Here is a 21,699-nt window from a genome sequence, read left to right as displayed (position 1 = left end):
CCACCTGTGCCCCACATACAATTACCAGCAGTGCTTTTTTTCTAAAAAATGTTTAGGGGTACTCTCAGTTTGACTCAAGAAAATCACCATTTTACAGCTCAAATTGGTAAAAATAAAATACAGTAAATGGACAAAAGTACAAAGATTCACAAAATGTTTAGGAGTATGTGTACCCCTGTGTCCCTCTCCAGAAAAAACAACAACCACTGGTTGCAAGTATGGATGTACACACATACACAAGAATATTGTTTTCAGCTGTTATTCCTCTGCTGCCTTGCCTCTGCTGCAGATGAATCTTACAAGCTTTGCTTAGGGCTTGTCCACATTTGAGGAATATTCAGCTGTTAATCCCCACCCTCCAGTAGATTCTCCAAGTGCAGTAGATTCTCCAAGAGCTGGCACAGGGATGGGCAAATCTAACAATTTCAGTTTCTCTCTCTTATCAATCAGTTTTCAACACTGTATAGTACAAGGTTCGGCATGGTGCAGAATGTTTTATTATGTTTTTATACATGTTAGAAGCCCCCCAGAGTGGCTGGGGCAACTCAAGTCAGATGGGCAGGGTACAATTATTTATTTATTTTCATTTCATTTCATTCATGCCAGTGTGCATTTTTTTAAAAAAAAATCTTCATAAAATCAATCATTTTAGTGAACATTTCCCCAAATGTAAACATCTATGTACATATTTTTGCCTAACATAAACTTGTATTGCAAAGCAATTTCCCGAATATAACTTACGAGCCCCTTGAAGCTGTCAGCTGACTTGTTAGGTGTCACATGGCCACCATAGCTGAGGGGGGGGGGTGATCCCCTTCAAGAATTCTTGAACCCTGCATCTTGCATGGCCAGGCAGGTCCTTGCGTTGGGGGTAAGAGGAGAGGGTGCAGGCAGTTTTGAAGTCAAGAATATGAGTCTGCTCATGGCTGCATGTAGAGGAGGATCATGAAGTTGAAATGTTACATATGTTAACTGTTCTGCACCCAGATTCATATTCCTAATGGCAATCTGACAACTATACATGTTGTGATAATATTCAGTATAACACAGGTGACTAATGAAATATTCCCTTTCTTGGTGCTTTAGGCTAATAATAGAAGAATTTCACAGACATATTGCCTTTAAGAGCTTGCCACTAATGTCTTCAAAAAGAATGGGGTAATGTTACATTGACTCTTTAACCATGCCTGCCTCTTAATCTTTGGACAGTCAATTGTCTAGAATATCATATCAGTCCAGTACCTGTCTCAGGAGATCTGCCACTTGAATAGCAGTCCAAGTCTCACATTCTTCTCGGAAGGGTAGTTTTGTGGCCATGCTGGGTCACCCAACAAGGGCAAACTGACCTGCTTCTTCTGGTAAAGCAGAAACTGTTTGCTTTACTAAACATTACTGAGAGTTTCTGGAAGTTATTAGAGGAAGTGTCCTTTGCAACTCCCCCCCCCCCCTGTGGTCGTCATTGCTTAAAGCTACATGTCCCTTTACAGCGGCTGCACAGTTGTTAGTGTGATCATTTCACATTTCATTCAGTGACAGTCATTCTGCTCATAAGCTGCAATGAACATGACAAGGAGGCAAAGATGTCTCACCACTCAACGCAAAGCAAAGATCAAAAGCATATCCACCATCAACAGCAAGTTTAGATAATGGTGTATTGCCGATGTGACGTTTACTGGAGTAAATGTACTGGTTTTGTATGTAGGAAATCTTTTATCTTGAGTTCTTCAGTGTTACTGTTTATCAAATCATATCTTAAAATACATATTGCTGGAAGCCCTGATTTCTGCCATTCTGTTTCATGTAAGTGTATGTAGGAATATGTTATACCGAATGTTTGCAACCCCAGATAAATTTGTGAATGTCCAGAAATTCAGAGATGTGCTAGTAAATGCCGACAACCTATCCCTATTAAAATTTATTGTCAACATTCACTGCTGCATGGAAAAAAGGAGAGAGAAACAGATGTATTTTTAGAATCCACAAAATTAATTCGGGATTTTCAGCACTCACATTCTGTGTTCTTCAACTTAGCTCCGGGTGGCATCCTTTGGGGGTACTGAGATTGGCATCTCCTGGGAACAGAGCCTTTTTAGTTGTTGCTCTTACATTACTTTTCTTGAAAAGAAGCCCATTTATGGTTTTCTCTAGTTTGCTTTTGGAGATGACTTAAAGTATGTTCATTCTGTCTGGCATTTGGGGACTAACTCGAGGTGTTTTCATTGTTGTTTCCTCGCTTTTGTTTTTGTTTCTATTATTTTTCTGTATTGTGTATTACATGACAGTAAAGCTGTTCAAGCTACCCTGAGAACAGATGCGTTAAAACGTTGAGCAGAAATGCCACAAACAAGCAAACAAAATAAGCCTCCTTAATGATGTTCATGATAAAACAGATGCACAAACCTAAGTGAGGACCTGTCCCCCCCCAAAAAAAAGCTTAATGGCAAAATTGGCCTTGAAGAGATTGTATCCTTCAAGGCCAGTTCTTTCCTTACAGTTCACATTGGGGCATTGCTAGGTGGAAACTGGCCTTTGAGAGCACCTCCTATGAGCTTCCCATTAGCCAAGACTACTGTGTAGAACTTTTTCTGGTCTCCACCAAACACACACACACAAACTAAGGTTAGTTTGACAACAGAATATCTTGGCACTAGCGATAGATGAATCAACCTATTTCAGCCATCTCAGGTTCACATTCTGTTAATTTTTTTGAACGCCACACACACAAAAATCACATGTTGAATGTATTCTTTCCACAAAATGTGCATTTTTTTTGCATGCATTTCCTCTTCAGATATCCTCTGCATGCGTTTATGTACTCAACTATAACGTGAATTTGGAGAAGTACAGAAACCTGAAGAGGAAACTGCCTTCTGGTGCATTAAGTGTATATCAGGTCAGTTTGCTTAAAAATTCAGGTCAAACCAAGTCTTCAGATGTCCCTACTTGCCACCAACATATTCCTGCTTCCAAAGCAAATTCCGGCACTTAAGTCACACTGGTGATCACAGAGTTCTGCAGTTGTTGTTGTTGTTGTTGTTACTATGCCCCGTGTCATTAATGTGCACTGCATAATCAGAATTAGGCAACATAGGTCCCTTCTCCCAATGAGCTTACAGTCTAAAATAGACGGTGCAGAAAACAGAGCTGCATTTGTGTAAGCTAAATCCCACCATGTTCTTATAAATATAATTATACAGCTATAGAAGCAGCATTTTTAAAGATCAGACAGTAACAAGCACATTGCATTTTTGTGGAAGAAGTGGAAGGAAAAAAAAGATACAATGGAACCTTACCATTTAGAAATAAAGCTGGAAGAATGAAGTTATCACTCATTTTGACAGGAATCAGCTTGTTTCGTTCGGGAATCCTGAGTCACTGTGACATGACAAATGTAAAAGTTTCCATCAAGACTGGAGGGTGAGGATATTCTGTTCCACATCCTGCTTTTCCTTTTCCTGTTTAGTATTTTCTGTGCTAATGTATATTTTAAAGACTGAAGTAATTACTTGAAAGTCAGGTCTCAATCTCCCATTCCTATGTTGGAGTTTTTGTATTTAGAGGGATTGACGCAAGCGTATTTCTTGTCTTTTTTTAAAAAATCCAAACTATTTAAAACTCCTCTTCCACTTAACAGGAAGCAAATTCCTAAGTCTTGTTTACATGGATTGACTACTGTAGTCGTTAAAGTAATTTCTCACTGTACCCATTAAAGCAGCAGTTAATTGGAAATTATACTGTTAACCTACTTGCTAAATTGTAGCAACTTGCTCCCATGGGTGTTTTATCAAGCATTCAACATATGAAATATGCAACATCCTTTAAAATCAATATTGGCATTACAGAAGCAGCAACTATCAATGCACTGTGGTTATTTAAAGCATAAATGCATTTTATTAACAAGCCTAATGCAGACAGATATGAAGATACTGTGTACAGTATAGAGTATTTAAAGAACAACTTACCACATACAAGTGTTCTTCTTAGTCATCAAACTGCTTAAAGTCCAGAGCAGTTGCTTTGTCTATTATTCCTCTGAAAGCTAACTGTTCTGTGTGTTTGGAGGATGATTGACAAGCTAGCTGTGCCCAGTGGGAGGGAAACAAGAAGACTTTAAATTCATAAAACTAGTTCAGGGAATGCATTGCATAAAATCCCGTGCAATATCCCCAGGAAGATCAATTATTATAATCCTCTTTGCAAAATTCACTGATAGCTTTCACTGGTGCCTGAATAGGTCTGGAATTTGAACATTTAAATTCCCAGTTCTGTGCTGAAAATTAATTAGTGAAATTTGCTTACATTTCTTGAAACCGCCCACTTAATTTTGCTATGTGGAACTGAGAACTGGGTGGGAGGGGGCATGAGATGCTACGTTTTGGAGTAAAATAGGTGTGTATTACTATTAAGTACACTGTGTGCCACATGCAAAAGGCTGTTGAAGCGACAATGTTCCCCTAGTACCGGGACAGTGCTAGGAGCAAGAGGTGAATGGTTACATGCTTCTGCCATATTTGCCCTGCACATGTAGTCTGCTTCCTTCACTAAAGGAGCAAAGACAGTTACTAGACTATATTGTGTAACATTAATTTGATATACTAATAATAATAAATTTTATTTGTATCCCGCCCTCCCCAGCCGAAGCTGGGCTCAGGGCGGCTAACAACAATCAAAATAGTTCAACATTCTAAAAACATTCATTATAAAATTAATTAAAATCAAATTAATGGCAACCATCAAGCAAAATTCTGTGCAGGTTGCCAGAGGAGGAGGTCAGGCTGCGCCCTGACCAAAGGCCTGGTGGAATAGCTCTGTCTTGCAGGCCCTGTGGAAAGATGTCAGGTCCCGCAGGGCCCTAGTCTCTTGTGACAGAGCGTTCCACCAGATTGGAGCTGCGGCCGAGAAAGCTAACTGTAGATCAGGCTTCCTCAAACTCGGCCCTCCAGATGTTTTTGGCCTACAACTCCCATGATCCCTAGCTAGCAGGACCAGTGGTCAGGGATGATGAGAATTGTAGTCTCAAAACATCTGAGGGGTTGAGGACACCTGTGGTAGATGCTTGTCAGAGGATCTGCTTGAACCAGTTATGTTTTGGGGTGAAACTGGTGTCATCATTTGCACCAAATATCGTTTTAAATTAAATGTGTTTGAAATTGTAATCCCCTGCCCCACATCATAAAAAGTACTGTGGGCGGTATTAATGATCATGATTAAGCTAGGTCCATTAATTTCAATGGGTCTACTCTGAGAAAAACCTAGATGAATACCACCTTCTGTCAGCAAGAGAAAGCTTGAGCATGGCCAATGTGTGAAGTGGAGGGTGCTTTCAAACTAGGGATGGGCAAATCTATTGATTTTGGTTTTCCTCAGTTTCTTGGTTTTCCAATCTTAAGTTCTGTTCTCCACATTAGGGATACACTCAATTTTTTTGCAGCTGTTGAGCTTTCATTCAAACGGAGACAGATTTGTTTGATTACGAATGTCAACTGCAGTTGCCGAGTTAATGCTTTTCTCCAAAGGATTTTTTCAGTATTTAGAGGAACCAATTCCTGTGATCACTGCAGAAAAAGGGCTGCTTTATGGTGAATGCAGCAAGCAATTTCTATGTCAAAACTATTTTTCTCCTTTGAAGAGGATTCCTATATACTCTGCTTATGGCAGCCATTAACACGCTTTATCTTCCCTTCCTCTTTGCTATATTTAAAATCCTGTTTCCTAGCTAGCTAGCCAGCCATGTATGTCATTGGTGGTAGTGGGAGATGGTAGGAAAACTGAAATGGGGCTTCGTGCCTCAGAGTTTAATCAAGAAAACAGGTCATTCTGAGTTACGCAAGTTTTATTCAGTGTTCTCATCTCTCATTCTCACTTTGTCATGTTTTTCATTTAGTTCTTATAAAGAAAACAATCCAGGCACTTTCCCCCCACTGAGGAGAAGAATAGACAGTTTTTGTTTTTATTTGAAATGTGAATGTTACTGGACTTGTTTTTTTTTACAATGCTTTTTTATATTGAGCAAGTAGTTCTTTATAAAAAAGAGAGACACAGAATTCATGCATATACAGTACACCATACCTTGCCTTGGTCATGGGTGGACAGATCTTTAAAAAAAAATTTTTTGTGTGCAAGACAAAAGATCAAAATCTTTTTGCCAGTCAAAAGATCAAAATCCTGCTTTTACAAGAGACCAAACCCCTACAAGTAAAATGAATGGTTTCAGGAGCAAGCTTACAGCTTGCTTTAAGGCACAGTCCTAAGCATGGCTACTCAGTCAGTCCTATTCCATTCAATGGGGCTTACTCCCAGGCAAAAATGGTTAGAACTTCAGCCTTAGTATATTGGCTGTGAAAGAGCGCGAACATCACCCATTCCAAAATCTAGACGGACTACATAAATGAGGGTCCATGATTGAGGAATGAGGATAAATCAAATTGACAAAAAAGGGGAAAGGCATAATTGTTACTTTGAACTATCAAATGACCACAAGAATGAATTGTCCTTTCAAGCTGAGTGAGATAACCAGCCTTTCCTGAAAGGGGAAACAAACTGCAGGAAGGTGTGATTATTGAGGTTTAAGGTGAAGAAAAAACTTTGTTTTGCTGAGAAAAAAAGTTGGGGAAGACCGCAGGAGCACAATAACACCTATGGAGATGACAGCCAAAGATTCACATTAGCAGACCTTCAGTTGTGCAATCAATTGTTTTTGTGGCAGACAAAATACAGTCGGTCACTTGCACCAGTTTCGCAAAAAAAACCCCAACAACACAATTTGGCATCAGGTTAAAAGGCATTTTGCAAACCAAATGACATCAATGAACCTTACTTGCATAAGGTAATTCCAAAAATGAAAGGATGCAAAAATTCCAGTGAGTTCAACCCCTACTCCACATTTCCACATCAGTTTTCTTTAAGTCTCCATGAAATTTCAACAGTTTGTTAGCGCAATTTTCTCCTAATATGCACATATATATTTTGCAATATTTATGAAATTTTGCCTTACACACATATTTTTGCAAAGCCATTTCCTTAAATATAAAGCATTGTTGATGTTATTTTCACTAATATGCATTTTTTTTTTTAAATGAACACTCTACCTAGTTTATGCATTTTTGTGCACATTATGTGGCTGGAGATTCACAGTGCAAAATTCAGAGAAGTGTGACTTTTGAAGCGTGCCTCTGTTGGGGTTTTCATATTGTATTAGAAACTGCAACTTAGGTAGGTTTCACCTTGAAATGCAAACTGAATCAAATTCCCCGACCCCCATCACTTTTTCAAACAAATGCTCCCTCTCGTGCCACCTGAGGAGATACAGAGCCATTACCTGATAATTGAACCATCTCAATTATGTACGTTTGAATGCACATAACCCAGGTCACGGTCTACCTTCATGTAGGCACAAACACCCACAGTTGGAAAGATAAACATTAGAGCCCCATAGAGCTCCACAGAGCCCCATTTTCCTGCAGTGGGTGCCAGGCTGCTTATGTTAGGAATACATTCTTTAAAGAAAGAGAGAAGGTTCCTTTAAGTTTAAAAAAGCGTTCAAGAAGTTTCTTCAATGTGTGGGAATGGCAGCTTAATTGGTATCAGATGGAGATGCAGTTAAAGGGCGGAGCTGTGAGTTTGTCATTTTGAGGCACGAGGAGAGCACACATACACTGATACTATGACTTTGCAGTATCAGGACCATTTATCATAAGGCTAAAAGTATACCGTGCCGATGAAGGAGGAGGAGTGTAAACAGTTTGTAAATAGTAGCAACTAAAATGTTTGTAGCACCTGGAAATGCTTGCATAAAGTACAGTAATTTTTCACTGTGCATTTGAGCTTGTCTGCAGTTCTGTCGTCTGCCGCCAGGGAAACTCTGCTAGAGCTTTGGGAAGCGGTTATAGTCAGTAACCTCTAATAGTTTATTGGGAACGGGAGGCCCATGTGCACCTCTGTAGCCGTTCATCAAGAAGGAGGCACAAGATTGGTCTGGATGGGACAAGTGATGGCTGGTGCCCATTTGTGACTGGTAGGGTAGAAGCCAAAGAGACAAACAGGAGATGGAACAAGAGCAATGGCAGCAGACCAACCAATTCAACCCTTGTCTTATTATGCATATCAATGGTCCTTTCTATTTATTTATTTATACAAAGTTTATGCTTATCAAAGTCACCTCACCCAGTAACATTCTGCCCCACCGTGGTGAGATGTATGGCATTTCTAAATTTGCCTCTATACACACCTCAAATTTATATGCAAGTCTCAGTTCTTGTTTGTGATGGGACAGGGGCCTCAATCACCCACAGTGTCCTGGGCCCAGAAAATTCTGCTGGCATCCCTGTTCCCAGGTAAATGTTAAAACCATTATAATCTGCCTTAGTTACTACTCCATCATAAATTCATGGTTATGTTAGTACGGCTGGGGAAAAAAAAATTGTACGTCACCCTCTTGATACTTATGCATCAAGAATTCCGTTTCATCTTTCACTTTTTAATGATTGTTGCTGAAATGCTCAGTTGTGGTTTTGTGTGCATGTGTATTTCAATGTGCTTTCCAATTTAATTGGGCAATTTCTTTGAATTCTATTTGTTCTTTGGCTGCAGTCATATCTTGGGCTTTACAGAGTCTCTGTTGTGTATACTGTTTATGGCAATTGGTTGATATCAAAACCCCACTCAAAAGGAATTTGCAAAATCTATGATAAAAAAAGAAAAAAAAAGTATTGTGAAAATAACAGGGCTGTGTCGAATGTTTTCCTGTTAACATTTGTGGGGTGCACACTGTACTTTTTTTATTCAAGAGTCACAAAACGTCCCTGAAAACCTTGGGTGGTATCCAATGCAGCTGTTCTACTGGTGCTTTGTTATCCTTTTCTTTTCCCTGTCTCCCCAAGGGCACCCTCAGGATCTGCTGAAGAAGGCTGGAGGATCCCAGAGTTTCTTATGAAGAGGGATTGATGGTTAATTCACTCTAGGAATTGTACCCTTCTGGAGGGGAAACAGGCGTCTCCTAACAACTCTTGGCACCCTTAACTAACTACAGTTCCCAGGATACTTTGGGAGAAGCCCTGATTGTTTAAAGTGGCAGCTTAAATGTTAGGATGTCTGGATGTGGCCTAGACATCTATAGGATGTTTCAGCCAACAATGCTGCAATACTCCGATGTTGTAGCTGGAAACCACTGGCGCTTGCTCAAAGGGCACACACAATGGCAATATCGATTCAGCAAGAAAATTCTTGCTAAGCATGAAATGAGCTTTCAACTTAAGACTTTATTTAAAGATGATATGTAGCTCTTGGTTATAAGCCGCATGGCGTCTAACACAGTGTTTTGATTGATTAAGCAGCACTTTAAAGCCAGGGAATTGGGATTAAAGGAGCTCTGATTGCAGTTGCTCCACGTGCTTTTTTTTCTGCTTCAGCAGCTCAGGTTCAAAAAGCTGTGTCAACAGTATGCTAGGAATAATACCTTAATCTCCACCGAGCCTTTTACAAGAACAGTAAAAATTTCATGTGAATCTAATAAAAACAACATAAAAGCACATTACTGCTTTATACTGACCAATAATGCCAGAACAGTTGTGGTGGTATTTCCTCCCTGACAAGCCCAATTGTTAAATTTGTTAGCTTATGTTGTGTGTAAAAATGCACTAGATGATAATCAATGAATAACTGGCCAGTGAACATTGGGAAAAATCAATGTTAAGGGATTCTTTTTATTTTTGTTTTACAAAAACCAATAATGTTGGAACTGCGTAATGTCAATACCCATTCTCTTCTCTTTTAACTCTCTTATCTCTTTTGTTGTTGATCCTTAATGGGTCAGGGAGGGATTTACATTTCAGAATTATTGTCTCCTGCTGTATTGAAGCGCCAGCTCTACATTATTACCTCAGTACGGAGAGGAAAGTGTAATCCCCATACCCCTTAGGGAGCTCATCCATTTGCCAGTTTAGGATATCGACAAACAAAAACAAAACTTTTATTTTAAAGCATGGAGTAAGTTTGTTTCTATCGAGGACATTTTGTCACCAAAAGATGTCTATCACAGTGTATCACTCTGATACCAGCATTGGGGACAGAAGGTCTAAGTCTTTTTGGCAAGTAGCCCTAGAGTTGGTGACCTTGTCTTCATGCAAGGTTAACCCATAGTTCAGTAGTGGAAGCTGTGATGGTAAAGTAAAGGACTCCTGGAGGGTGAAGTCCAGTCAAAGGCAACTAAGGGGTTGGGGTTCTCATCTCGCTTTCATACCAAGGGAGCCGGCGTTTTTCCACAGGCAACTTTCTGGGTCATGTGGCCAGCATGACAAAACCGCTTCTGGTGCAATGGAACACCATGACGGAAACCAGAGCACATGGAAATGCAGTTTACCTTCCCACCGCGGCAGTACCTATTCATCTACTTGCACTGCTGTGTTTTCGAACTGCTAGGTTGGCAGGAGCTGGGACAGAGCAATGGGAGCTCACCCTGTCACGGGGATTTGAACCGCCGACCTTCTGATCGGCAAGCCCAAGAGGCTCAGTGGTTTAGACCACAGCTCCACCTGTATCCCATGGAAGCTGTGATGACACGCCAGTGACTCAGCTTTAGGTGAGGCCAGGTGAGTACTGGCACTCCCACCATGCTGTCTGCTACCACCATAGTTAAAAATGAAACTATGTTTTGTTTTTCAAGTTTTGATAAAAAAAACTTTCATTAAAAAAGCCCTCTAAAATATGCTTTAATGTGAATAAGCAGTGTGCTGATGTGTGCTGTTTAAAGATCCCTGCTTTATTCCACTTCCACTCCTGACTTTGTCATGTAGGACGGGGAGGTGCACAGGGCAGGGGGGGGGGGATAAACTAGAGGCTGGATTTACATCATGTGTGAACCAGCCCTCATGAGTTGTTTCACTCCCAAGCAAATAATGAGTGGGAGCTAATCTTTGTTCTTTCCTCCTCATCCACATGAAACCATAGTTAATTTTTAAAACATCTTAAAATACTTGCTAAATATATTTTAAAAGCTTTTCACCCCAAAAACTTGCTTTTGACAAGTGAATTTGGAGATGGGGCTTTGAAATCTCCCCCATTCCCCAACCTCCTCTTCTCATTCCAAAGTTAGGAAGAGCTGTTTGACTTCTTCCTCACAAAAGGGAATAACCAGCTCTTGCTCTGGCCCTGCTAGACAGTTCTGGTTGCTGTACCTGTTGCTTTGCAGATCAAACGCCAGTTCTTGATTTGCACGGGTCTCTTAAGAGGACCCCAAAGGTGAATTCCATGCTGTTTGCCACAAAAATATATTTCAGTTTGAAATCTCTTTGGTGTTCTCTTTAGAATCTCTTGATTTTTGCTCACTCCACCTGACGTGGTTGCATGCTGCACCAGAAAATACTGCACAAAAGGGTCTTGTGTTGACTTGGCCTGCAGAAAGGTCTTTCCATTTGTGCGATATTGCATGGCTTGACTATGTAATAGCACCATTGATTCAGATTACAGCAGCTTTAGCACATCTTAAATGCTTGCTCATTCCATTCATTTGGTTTTTTTGTTTGGGGGCATGAAAACTAGAGAGGGGACATTGTCTGGGTTTGGATCTTTCAAATTGATAAACATGTCCTGGATGTGCACACAGAACATTTCTCCGCCAAGCCTTTGCCACTCTCCATATCCGACAAATTACAGCTAGTGCAATTGTGAAGAATGAAGGCCCTTAGCAAGTACATTTCACGGAAATAAAATCTTTCTCTGGCAAATGCTTTGATTAGCTAAAACAATTCCTTCTCTCTTTCTCTCTCTTTCCTCTCTCTCACACAACAATTTAGACTGATATAAGAAGATAAATGGTTGTTGTTAGCTTGATTCGATAAACATTCTCTAAAAAAATACATTAGGCCTGGCTTCAGAAGGATGGATGGATGCATAAAACAAAATTTGCCAAAGTATATCTGAATAACACCAGACATCATTTTCACGTGTGTACAGGGCTGGCTCAAGAAATTCAGTTATTTGAGACAAAGATGGCCTCCACTTTCATGTATGCAAACGGATCTAACAGGCACTTAAACCTCACTTCAACACCTAGTAGAGGGCCAAGGTCTTGAAAACAATGCTTGCTCAAATGCAGAAGGTATTTTTTATTTGTACCCCGCCCTCCCCGGTTGGAGCTGGGCTAGGAGCGGCTAACATCATATAAGTAATACAATATGCATAAAAACAAGCAATCAATCGATTAAAATGCATCCCAAAATTAATTCAAAGAAATTAAAATTAAAACTGAACAAATGACAGTCCTTAGGTTAAAATTGAAAGTGGTTAATACTCGCCTGGACCAACTGTTTCCACTGAGATTATAAGGACCTGTGAACGAGCTGGGAAACCTCCTTCGTGCTTGTTCTTGTACAAAGAGAAAATGAGTCCAACTGCTGTATTCGCTCCATGCCCCTCAGCATCGGCCACCTGAGGTGACCATCTCACTCTGCCTAATGACAGGGCCGTCCGAGTAGAAAGAGAAAACTAAATAATTGCACTGGATCTGAACTTGCCACTGAGGGTACTTCCAGACAGGGGGTTTATTGTGAGACGGGTGCTCCCAATGCATGAAAATCTTTAGCACTATCTAACAGATGTCACTGGCATCAAAATGGCAGCCTGCATCTTCCCGCTCCCTTCGCTATTCAACCTGGATATACCCTTTCTGCTAAAAGTGTGATACGTTAAAAATACCACACCGGTTGCCTACAATCTAATGACCTATTAGGTGCCTGTCCGGAAGCATCCTAAGAAACTACATATTTACAGAGCACGTTATTGGAATGCACATCTCCTGCTGTGAAAGATATTACAGTAACCCGGGCAGTAAAGTCATAGTATGTGCTGCTCTCTCTATACTGCTGAAGTTTGCTTTTTTCCAGAAAACCAGGAAGAGCCCAAGGATAAAGCAATAAAGGTTTCCCACCTTGCCTCCCAAGCTGCAGAAGGAAGTTACTAAATCAGTAATAAACTATGTAGGCTGACTTATTTATTTTAAGCTTTATTTTTTTACCCTCTTGACCATTCTCCAGTGCATAATAAGCACAGCAAAAGAAATAGCACATCATTAAACCAAGTAAAATAAATAAATAAATGCATGTGGTTTTTAATAGCCTTATTTAAAAGGTGGCAGCGATGGCATTTTGCCGAGCTGGCTTCTTCTTCGCAGAGCAGTTGGCTGCATCAGCCTCTGAGGGAAAGAGGGGCCAGTCCTAGCTGCTGAAAGCGAGAGGCAGAGGTGTCAGTGGTGACAGCTGGCCTTTCTGGCTGTCCCTGCTGCTTCCAGATACTGAAATGCTCTCCTCTATTTCAGTTGCTGGAAAGGGCAGGAGGGGAAAAGAGGCATTCATATCCTGCCTCTGGGCTTCCCACAGGCATCTAGTTGGCCACTGTGAGAACAGGATACCAGACTAGGCGGGCCATAGGCCTGATCCAGCAGGACTGTTCTTCTGTTTGTTTGGGTGGGTAGGTGGGAGGAAGATGAAATGCTCACATACTGGCTGAACAGCCATCTCCACGTTTGTAGAGTAGATGGGAGACCAGGGGCATCTGCAGGATTCCCCCCCCCCAAGAGATTTTTAAAATAATAATAATAAAAACATTAAAAGTGCGAAGTCAGGCTGATTTCTTAGAAAAAATGAGAACAAGAGTGCATGTGCATTTTCTATAATAGCTGAATTTATACAAATGCTTGAAACGTCCTTGTTTAAAACAAAGAAGTCTGGGAATCTGTGGAATAATAATAATAATAATAATAATAATAATAATAATAATAATAATAATTTATACCCCGTCCATCTGGCTGGGTTTTCCCAGCCACTCTGGGCGGCTCCGAACAGAATGTTAAAAGCACAATAAAACATCAAACATTAAAAACTTCCCTAAACAGGGCTGCCTTCAGATGTCTTTTAAGGGTAAGATAGTTTATTTCCTTGACATCTGATGGGAGGGCATTCCACAGGGCGGGTGCCACTACCGAGAAGGCCCTCTGCCTGGTTCCCTGTAACTTCACTTCTCGCAGTGAGGGAACCGCCAGAAGGCCCTCAGAGCTGGACCTCAGTGTCTGGGTTGAATGATGGGGGTGGAGATGCTCCTTCAGCTATACAGGGCTGAGGCCATTTAGGGCTTTAAAGGTCAGCACCAACACTTTGACTTGTGCTCAGAAATGTACTGGGAGCCAATGGAGGTCTTTCTGTTGCTGTCTCCCCTGTGGATATCCATGGGTGTGTACTTTAACTTTTTTTAAAAAAAGTATTCTCTTCACTATACTGGAAAATGTAACTGGATGGCAGGGTGGGGAAGATCATTGCTCAAATGCTCTTATGAACTGGCCCTCAGCCCAAAGCCAGTACACGACAGATTGCTGCCTGAGGCGAAAGACAAGATGGCACCCATCTCATTCCACATATAGAATCTGACCAGACTGACTGTTTGAAACTTACTTTGATGTAGGAATTGCAGTGAGGGAGCATCCTCGACAGCATCTGTTTTGGAATAGAAATGATGGCTTCATGCCCCAAAGTGAAAACTAAGGCTTCATTTGTTCTTAAGTATTTTAAAGAAGGTGCAATAGGTCACTCAGGTTGTTGAGCGAATTAACAGCTCTTGATTGTTCTAACAGCTGGATGGTGCTTTTAAGTTACTTGCAAGCTGTGGATTTTGCTGAAAATTCTTTCCTGGGTGGGCAGTGTCAGTGACCGTCAAAGCATAATTCTGACAATGAATTATGAGTTCAGCGGGGGGAAAAAAGGCTTCCTTTAAATTTTTGGTCATTGAGTTATTGCAAATCAACTTCATGGAATGATCAAAGGTTCTAGAATTTTGAGGCAAAGTCAAACAGTAAGTTAATATCCATTTGAGTTAGGAGATATTGCCTGAGAATTAGCTATCATTGCTAAATGGACCCTCGGCTTAGGGAGATTGCATAACTTAATAATGCCAAATGGCAAGAGCTGAACTGGTTTTGGATATTAAAATTGCTGGACTAGAAACTCCTGTTTGGCTGAGGTTGGTGGGGCAATGTCCTATTTACTCTAATGGACTAGCGTCCGCTAACTACAGACCCAAGATTTACCTGTAGGTCCAGATCTACCTTCTTTTAAAATACAGTGGTACCTCGGGTTACATACGCTTCAGGTTACAGACTCTGCTAACTAAGAAATAGTGCTTCAGGTTAAGAACTTTGCTTCAGGATGAGAACAGAAATCATGCTCCGGCGGCACGGCAGCAGCAGCAGGCCCCATTAGCTAAAGTGGTGCTTCAGGTTAAGAACAGTTTCAGGTTAAGTACGGACCTCTGGAACGAATTAAGTACTTAACCCGAGGTACCACTGTACAGCAGGTAATTTGTAACTGGGCCCTTTGCACACCCAGTGGTTTATTATTGTTTAAAATACTTAGCAGGGAATGTCAAACCACCTGAGAACATCTGATACCTTCCCAACATGTGCTTAAGAAGATTGGATGTGTTTAAAGGACACATACCTTTTCTTTACCTGCTGATGCATCTTTATTTGTTTGACTCCTTTCTTCTGCACGCAGTTTTGTTTTTTCTCTCCCTCACAAACTTTAATAGGGAAGGAGTGATGCAAAAAGCGGAACCAAAGCGTTCCGTGCAGATTTCATGGGAACCAGAAGGGGGAGATCACGAGCTTGCTCTGCGTTCCTCGTCAATGTGAAAGCGATGCTTTCATTTTCTGTGACCCAGCGATTTAAAAGTCAGAACAAATTTACCCACCAGGTGATAGCAGTAAATGCTTTTTATATGTTCCTGATTGGTAGTAAATTAAGAAATTAAAATGATTCTTATCCTATATGGAATTCAAATGCCCACGTGTAACATATAGTGGTATTTATTCACTATTCAACTGATTCACTATAACTGAAATTAAACTGTTGTCAAACTCTGCTAAGATATTTTCTTTGAAATTATTAGATGCCCCTCTTGTTTTCCAGCTTTCTCCTCTACCCCAAGTTAACCTAACAATTACGGTGGTATCTAAAGGTATCGAGAATTTCCATTGCAAATCAGATTGAAATGCTCAGATTACTGGAGATAGAGAAAAAAAAAAATAGCCAAAGGTCTCTTTACAGAGCAATTATAGGTATGTTTAAAGGTACCCCTGACCATTAGGTCCAGTCACGGACGACTCTGGGGTTGCGGTGCTCATCTCGCTTTATTGGCCGAGGGAGCCGGTGTACAGCTTCTGGGTCATGTGGCCAGCATGACTAAGCCACTTCTGGTGAACCAGAGCAGTGCATGGAAACACTGTTTACCTTCCCGCCAGAGTGGTACCTATTTATCGACTTGCACTTTGACGTGCTTTCGAATTGCTAGGTAAGCAGTAGCTGGGACCTAACAGCGGGAGCTCACCCCGTCATGGGGATTTGAACTGCCGACCTTCTGATCGGCAAGCCCTAGGCTATGTGGTTTAGACTTCAAAGTAAATCCTAGTGAGTACAATGGATCTTACATCTTGGGAAGAATGCATAGCTTGGCATCTTCAGGCCATTGGAAAATTGTTCCGGAGAAACACACACAGATCCCCCCCCCCCATTTACGTAATAATGACACTGAGTGAGTGAATTTAACGTATGGCAATCCTAACATGGCAATCATGAAATATTTTTCTCTGGCAAGAGATAATGCCTATTTGGAATTCAGAGTTATAGCGAAGAAGAAAGTGGAACTAAAAAAACCTTCACACAAAACACATGGGAGATCAATGGGTATTACCTAGGGTAGATAGAGCATATATCTCCTAGGTAATAATGTTCCTCAACAGATGGAAGTGATCATTTAGGAATGCAATGTTCTTTAAGGGCTCAGTGCCATTGCAAATGGCCTTTAAAGCACCTGGCTCTGCCCCATGTGAATGTCATGCAAGGGGATTGGATGATATATGAGTGACTGAGTATACACCATACAGCTAGAGTGCATTTAAAGCACACCATCCCCAAGAATCCTGTTAAGGACTCTGTAAGGGGTGGACTATAGTTCCCCAGATTCTTTCTTTCTTTGGGTGTGTGAGAGCATTAAGTGTATATAGTGTCTAGGCTGCCATTGTCCTTAGCGATACAATTTTTACTTTCTTACCTGTCAACATTTGCCTTTTGGGGCTCATATGTCCAATGCAATCTGAAATCAACAATGAGCAAATGTGATCACTCACTGAAATGATCAAATGCCAACCTAGAAAACATCTCCAGGACTTTCCTGTGTCTCCTTCCCCCTTGCAGGAACGGTAGCCAACACCGACTCTAAAGGTAGTTTAAACCGTCTTGAAGAGAGTCACAACTGAAGAGCGTAAGTAGCTAAAAACACAAAATGCGGCACTATCAAAAATACCTGCACAGGTGCAGGAAGCAGATCTTGTTGGACAGCAAAGTCTAGGTGCTCTTTATTAGATGGGCGCTGATTCACATAGCCTGCTTTCTCTTGCTCCAAAAGGAGTCTTTGACTGAGCTACTTCTAAGTACATGTTTACCCCTGTTTTACAAAAAGTTATCATGACGTTTATGAACTCTTCTTTGTCTAGACTATGCAAATATGCATTATTTCAAAGGTATGTGGCCTGCTCTGTTTCTGGCCAAATCTTCATTTTGTCAGAATTCACAAGGTTCCTTTTTTGATGCTGAAGGGTATGGAGTTTTACTGTTGAAACTGATACTTGAGGTTCATATTTGTCAGAGATATTAAAGGTTTGTTTAATCTTTTCCCAACCTGCATGGCAGGCATGGGAAGCCTTTTGTCCTCAGGGTGTTGCTGAACTGCAGCTCCCATCAGCCCCAGCAAGTGAGGCCTATGGCCAGGGATGATGGGAGTTGTAATTCACAAATTCCGAAGGACCAAAAGTCCCCCACACCAGCTGTACTGTGCTTATAACCAACCTTCCTCCTTTTAATACCCTAGTTCCCTGAATAATAACAGGGAACCATGACTTAGTTCATACAACTATAATCTCTGGCCACTCTTTGTATAGTACCCGCCCCTCCAAATCTTCAAAGAAACTACTCCACCTGCAGTGCCAATGGACACATGTGTTAACTCGTGCACACAAACACCAATCAGAGGGCATTTAACTCTGCCAACTTGTATAGCACTGCATGCATTGCTGTTGGATAGCCACCAGATGGGCACAGAAGGATGTGAACAAAGCAAATATAATTAAGAGTGGCAGAGGATAATTTAGTGTTGCTTTAACTCATCTATGAAAGTGTGCCACAGGACAATTAATATCTGCAATGCCCTTCCTTTGCCAGAGGTGCCAGCTGACATAGTTCTGTCTCATAAAACATCTGCATGATATATAATAGGTTGGTCAATTATTTCAAATCTTCCATTAGTAGGAAAGTAATTATAATGAGAACCTACACCTACCTGGCTTATAATTAAGTACATTTCATTTCTTCTTTAAATGTTGTATCAAATTAACACAAGGTGACTTAAGTAGCATGCTTATCACAGGCACGAAGCCAGATATAAACTTTTGTGCACATCTTTAGCCTCTTAACAATGGTGAGCAGCCTTGCTATGATGTCTTCAACCATGCAAAACACAGCAAAATCTCAGACAACTTCCGCCCTTCAGGGAATAAATGTGGGATTGCAATACAACAGGGTTGGGGAATTTGACCTCCCATTATCCTGACTCTTGGCCATGCTGATTGGGACTGGGAGGAATTGAGAGCCAACAACATCTGGTTCCTCATCCCTGCAGGGATTGAGAACTTTTGGTCCTACAGATGTCATTGAACTGTATCAGCTCCAGCAAGCATGACCAATGGCTAGGGAGGATGATGGGAGCTGTAGTTGTAGAAACATCTGTAGAACCTCTGTCTCCCCATTCCTGAGTTTATATATAACTTGGCTTCCAGCCTTCTCTATGTCATGATAAGAGACCAGGCACTACAAGCTCATATAAACTAGTTGGCCTGGTTTTTAGTTTCTTTTGCATTTAGCTCTTGTCTTGGTTTGAATCCTGGTTGGCTGAAGACATTGTACTGCCTGAGGTGGCTCACAAAGTTAAAGCGAATTGTACCCCAAGGAATTGTTTTGACAACCGCTGCAGAAAATCCCACAAGTGCCTCTCCCTGTCCCTGGCAGTAAAAACACAATAATAAAGTAATAATAAAAAAAATGCTGCTCTTGCTTGCTAACTCAAAATCAGCTGATTGAGGTAGTCACCTCATTTGCAAATGATATTCCCAGTAAAAGCTCTACATATTGATTACTATCACTATGTTGAGCTATTACTGGAATAACATTTGTGATATTCTTGTTCTCAGTGATTATATCAGATATAACATGTTGACTTGTAGGCACCGTGTAGCATATTTCAGCTTTTTTAATGGTGGTGATAGGGAACAGAAATATATTTTAACTTGCTTTATACCACTCTGAGAAGTTGGGTCTCATTCTAGTTTTCAAGCCGCGCACTGAATTCCTGCTTATGTCAAAAACAAGATTTTCAAGGGCAGTTTATTTGTACGTCCCATGATATTTCAGCCAGGAGCAAATGAAAAGAACGATAATGAATTATTAGTGTATCTATAGTGGTGTAATGAAAAACCGCAGCTGAACCAAATTGCCTCTAAATTATAAAACAGCAAGGACTATTTTTTCTTTCTTTTTGGTTTGAGTTATTTGAAAGCAGAGTTCCAGCTGATAACTACACTAGTCAAAACAAATAGGGTTGTCTGGTATAAATAACTGCTGTTCTCCAAGCAAGTACTTGATGGGCATTAATATCAATTTAAACTAAGAATATGTGAAATTCTAAACAAGGAAATCTATCAGAAGACTGCAGTCCCGATGGTTTTTTGGTGACAGGGGGCCTCTTAAGGTGGAATGGTGAATTCTAAAGCAGCCATGGGAAAACTGCAAGGCTGCGGAGCCATTTTGTTGTTTGCTAGAACTCTGAGGTCCATGAACCAAAACCAGGTGTGAATTGCTGGTCTGGGTGGTTGAGGTGGTAACGGAAGCAATTGTCTACTTGGCCACATGAGTTATACACTCCAATTGGAAAACAGCCTTTATCAAATGTGTCATGGACTTCGAAGACACCCGAACTCAGGAATAAAGGGAGAAACGTGCTAAGAGGAAGGCATGCTTGGCAAACCCTCACCATGATTAACTCCCACCTGGAAACCTTTGTCCCCACTGTGGAAGGAAGTGCGGATCCAGAATTGGCCTCCACCGTCACTTAGGGACTCACTGCTAAAACCCTGTTTTGGAAGACAATCTTACTCGGCTACGAGTGAAAGAAGACGACACTGGGATGACCTGTATGCAACAAGTACAATCTTACATCTGAATTGTACAATCTTACATCAAGAATTCTAACAGCTGATTTTTAGGTGATGGTGGAGCCCTTTTATTGATAGAGATTTGCCTCCTTGCTTATATGTTGTATGTATTGCCTAACAATCGCAGCTGATGGACTATATGCAATTAGCTGAGATGACGGGCAGAATCCGTGACCTGGGAGAGGAGAGGGTTGAAGAAGACTGGAAGAAATTTAAGATTTATTTACAAAAGTACTGTAATTTGGTTGAATCCTAACAAGGAAGTCAGAGTAGAAATAACTGTCTACCATTAAATTACAATTTTATATTTGAGTTTAACCTAAATATGGGATTTAAGATCATAAACAAGAGGATAATTTGCTTGGAAAAATTTGTTTGTAATGATGAAAGTGGAAGCGGGAGACGTGAGGGAGTCCACAATAGAATGAAAGGATGTTATGAAACTTACTTTGTTTGTTAAATATGCATTTGTATGAAAAAACCTCAATAAAAAATTATATTAAAAAAAAAAATGTATTGCCTAACAATCTCCCAGTGGATCTCAGTCTACCATTTGTCTATCTCTATGCTACAGAATATAGGAGTGTCTCTAAGGCTGCCACTACCACAGTGTAATGGCTATGTAAAAGTGAAACACCGCTTCCAGTGGTGGACCAGGATTGAGGCATTGCACTCTCACTGGAGCCTGGCCAGCCAACCCGGTGAAAGACAGAGCATACACACTTAGGATTCTCTTAGACAGCATCTGGTCTTCTTGGAAACTGTGTCCAGCCTGGAAATGGTAGTAGCTCTGTTTAGAGTAGTCCCTATAGCAAAATCCAACTCTTTCTACAGCCCTGACTTCTTATCTTATGTTTCCGTTAAAGCTGTGCCAACCGCCACATTACTGTCAACCATACTGATGCCTTGCAACCGATTGGCCAGGACTGGAACGCTTAGGAATTGAGAATGGCTTTACTTCTGACCAAGTAACTGGGTCGAAGCCTGCCAGCACATTGCTCCTTATGTATCTTGGTGTGTGAAAAGGGTAGATTTGTTGCTTAAAATATGGAAATGTGACCATTCAAGGGAAGGGCTGAGGTGGTATCTGGCTTGGAGTGGATTTCATGGTCTGGTCCAGCAAGGTGATTCATACATTTGTTCTCACATGTTTGCCATCGACAGTTGGTAAGGAAGCCTCTTCCCTTCCCTTTCTGTGCTTTCTCTCTATGGTGTGGTTTTCTTCATCTGGAGCCAGTTACTTTTGCAGGCAGCTTTGGGAGTGCACCTGCTCTGTTCTTGTGGTATGCTGTAATCTGGATTGTGTACATTGCTCTGTAGGGGCTGGTGGCTGGGTGGCCCTGACTTTGGGGGAAGGTTTGGACAAGGTGACCTCTGAAAGTGACTTTGACTTTTGG

General features: G+C 41.0%; 2 protein-coding genes across 5 annotated transcripts in view; one reads left to right on the top strand and one right to left on the bottom strand.

The window, feature by feature from the left end:
- Positions 1 to 4,047, bottom strand: part of BLNK (B cell linker) — a 103,128-nt gene extending 99,081 nt beyond the window's left edge. For 2 of the 4 annotated variants that reach the window (XR_014168640.1, XM_081912746.1), the window contains exon 1: positions 1,243 to 1,420. Coding sequence is in view for 3 of the 4 variants with exons in the window: in XM_081912746.1 (XP_081768872.1) it covers positions 1,243 to 1,317 (75 nt within the window). In the remaining variant the exon portion in view is untranslated. Of the gene's footprint in view, positions 1 to 1,242; positions 1,421 to 3,293; positions 3,376 to 3,962 lie in introns of those variants that run through there. The other 2 variants (XM_081912748.1, XM_081912747.1) reach the window with 2 other exon arrangements.
- The window catches only part of DNTT (DNA nucleotidylexotransferase), a 137,415-nt gene that overhangs the window by 3,181 nt on the left and 112,535 nt on the right, over positions 1 to 21,699 (top strand). The window lies entirely within an intron of this gene.

This window comes from Podarcis melisellensis (genome assembly GCF_964234715.1).
Source record: "Podarcis melisellensis genome assembly, chromosome: 5".
NCBI lineage: Eukaryota > Metazoa > Chordata > Lepidosauria > Squamata > Lacertidae > Podarcis > Podarcis melisellensis.
Note: the sequence above shows the minus strand (reverse complement) of the source record. Positions and strands in the feature narration are given on the sequence as shown.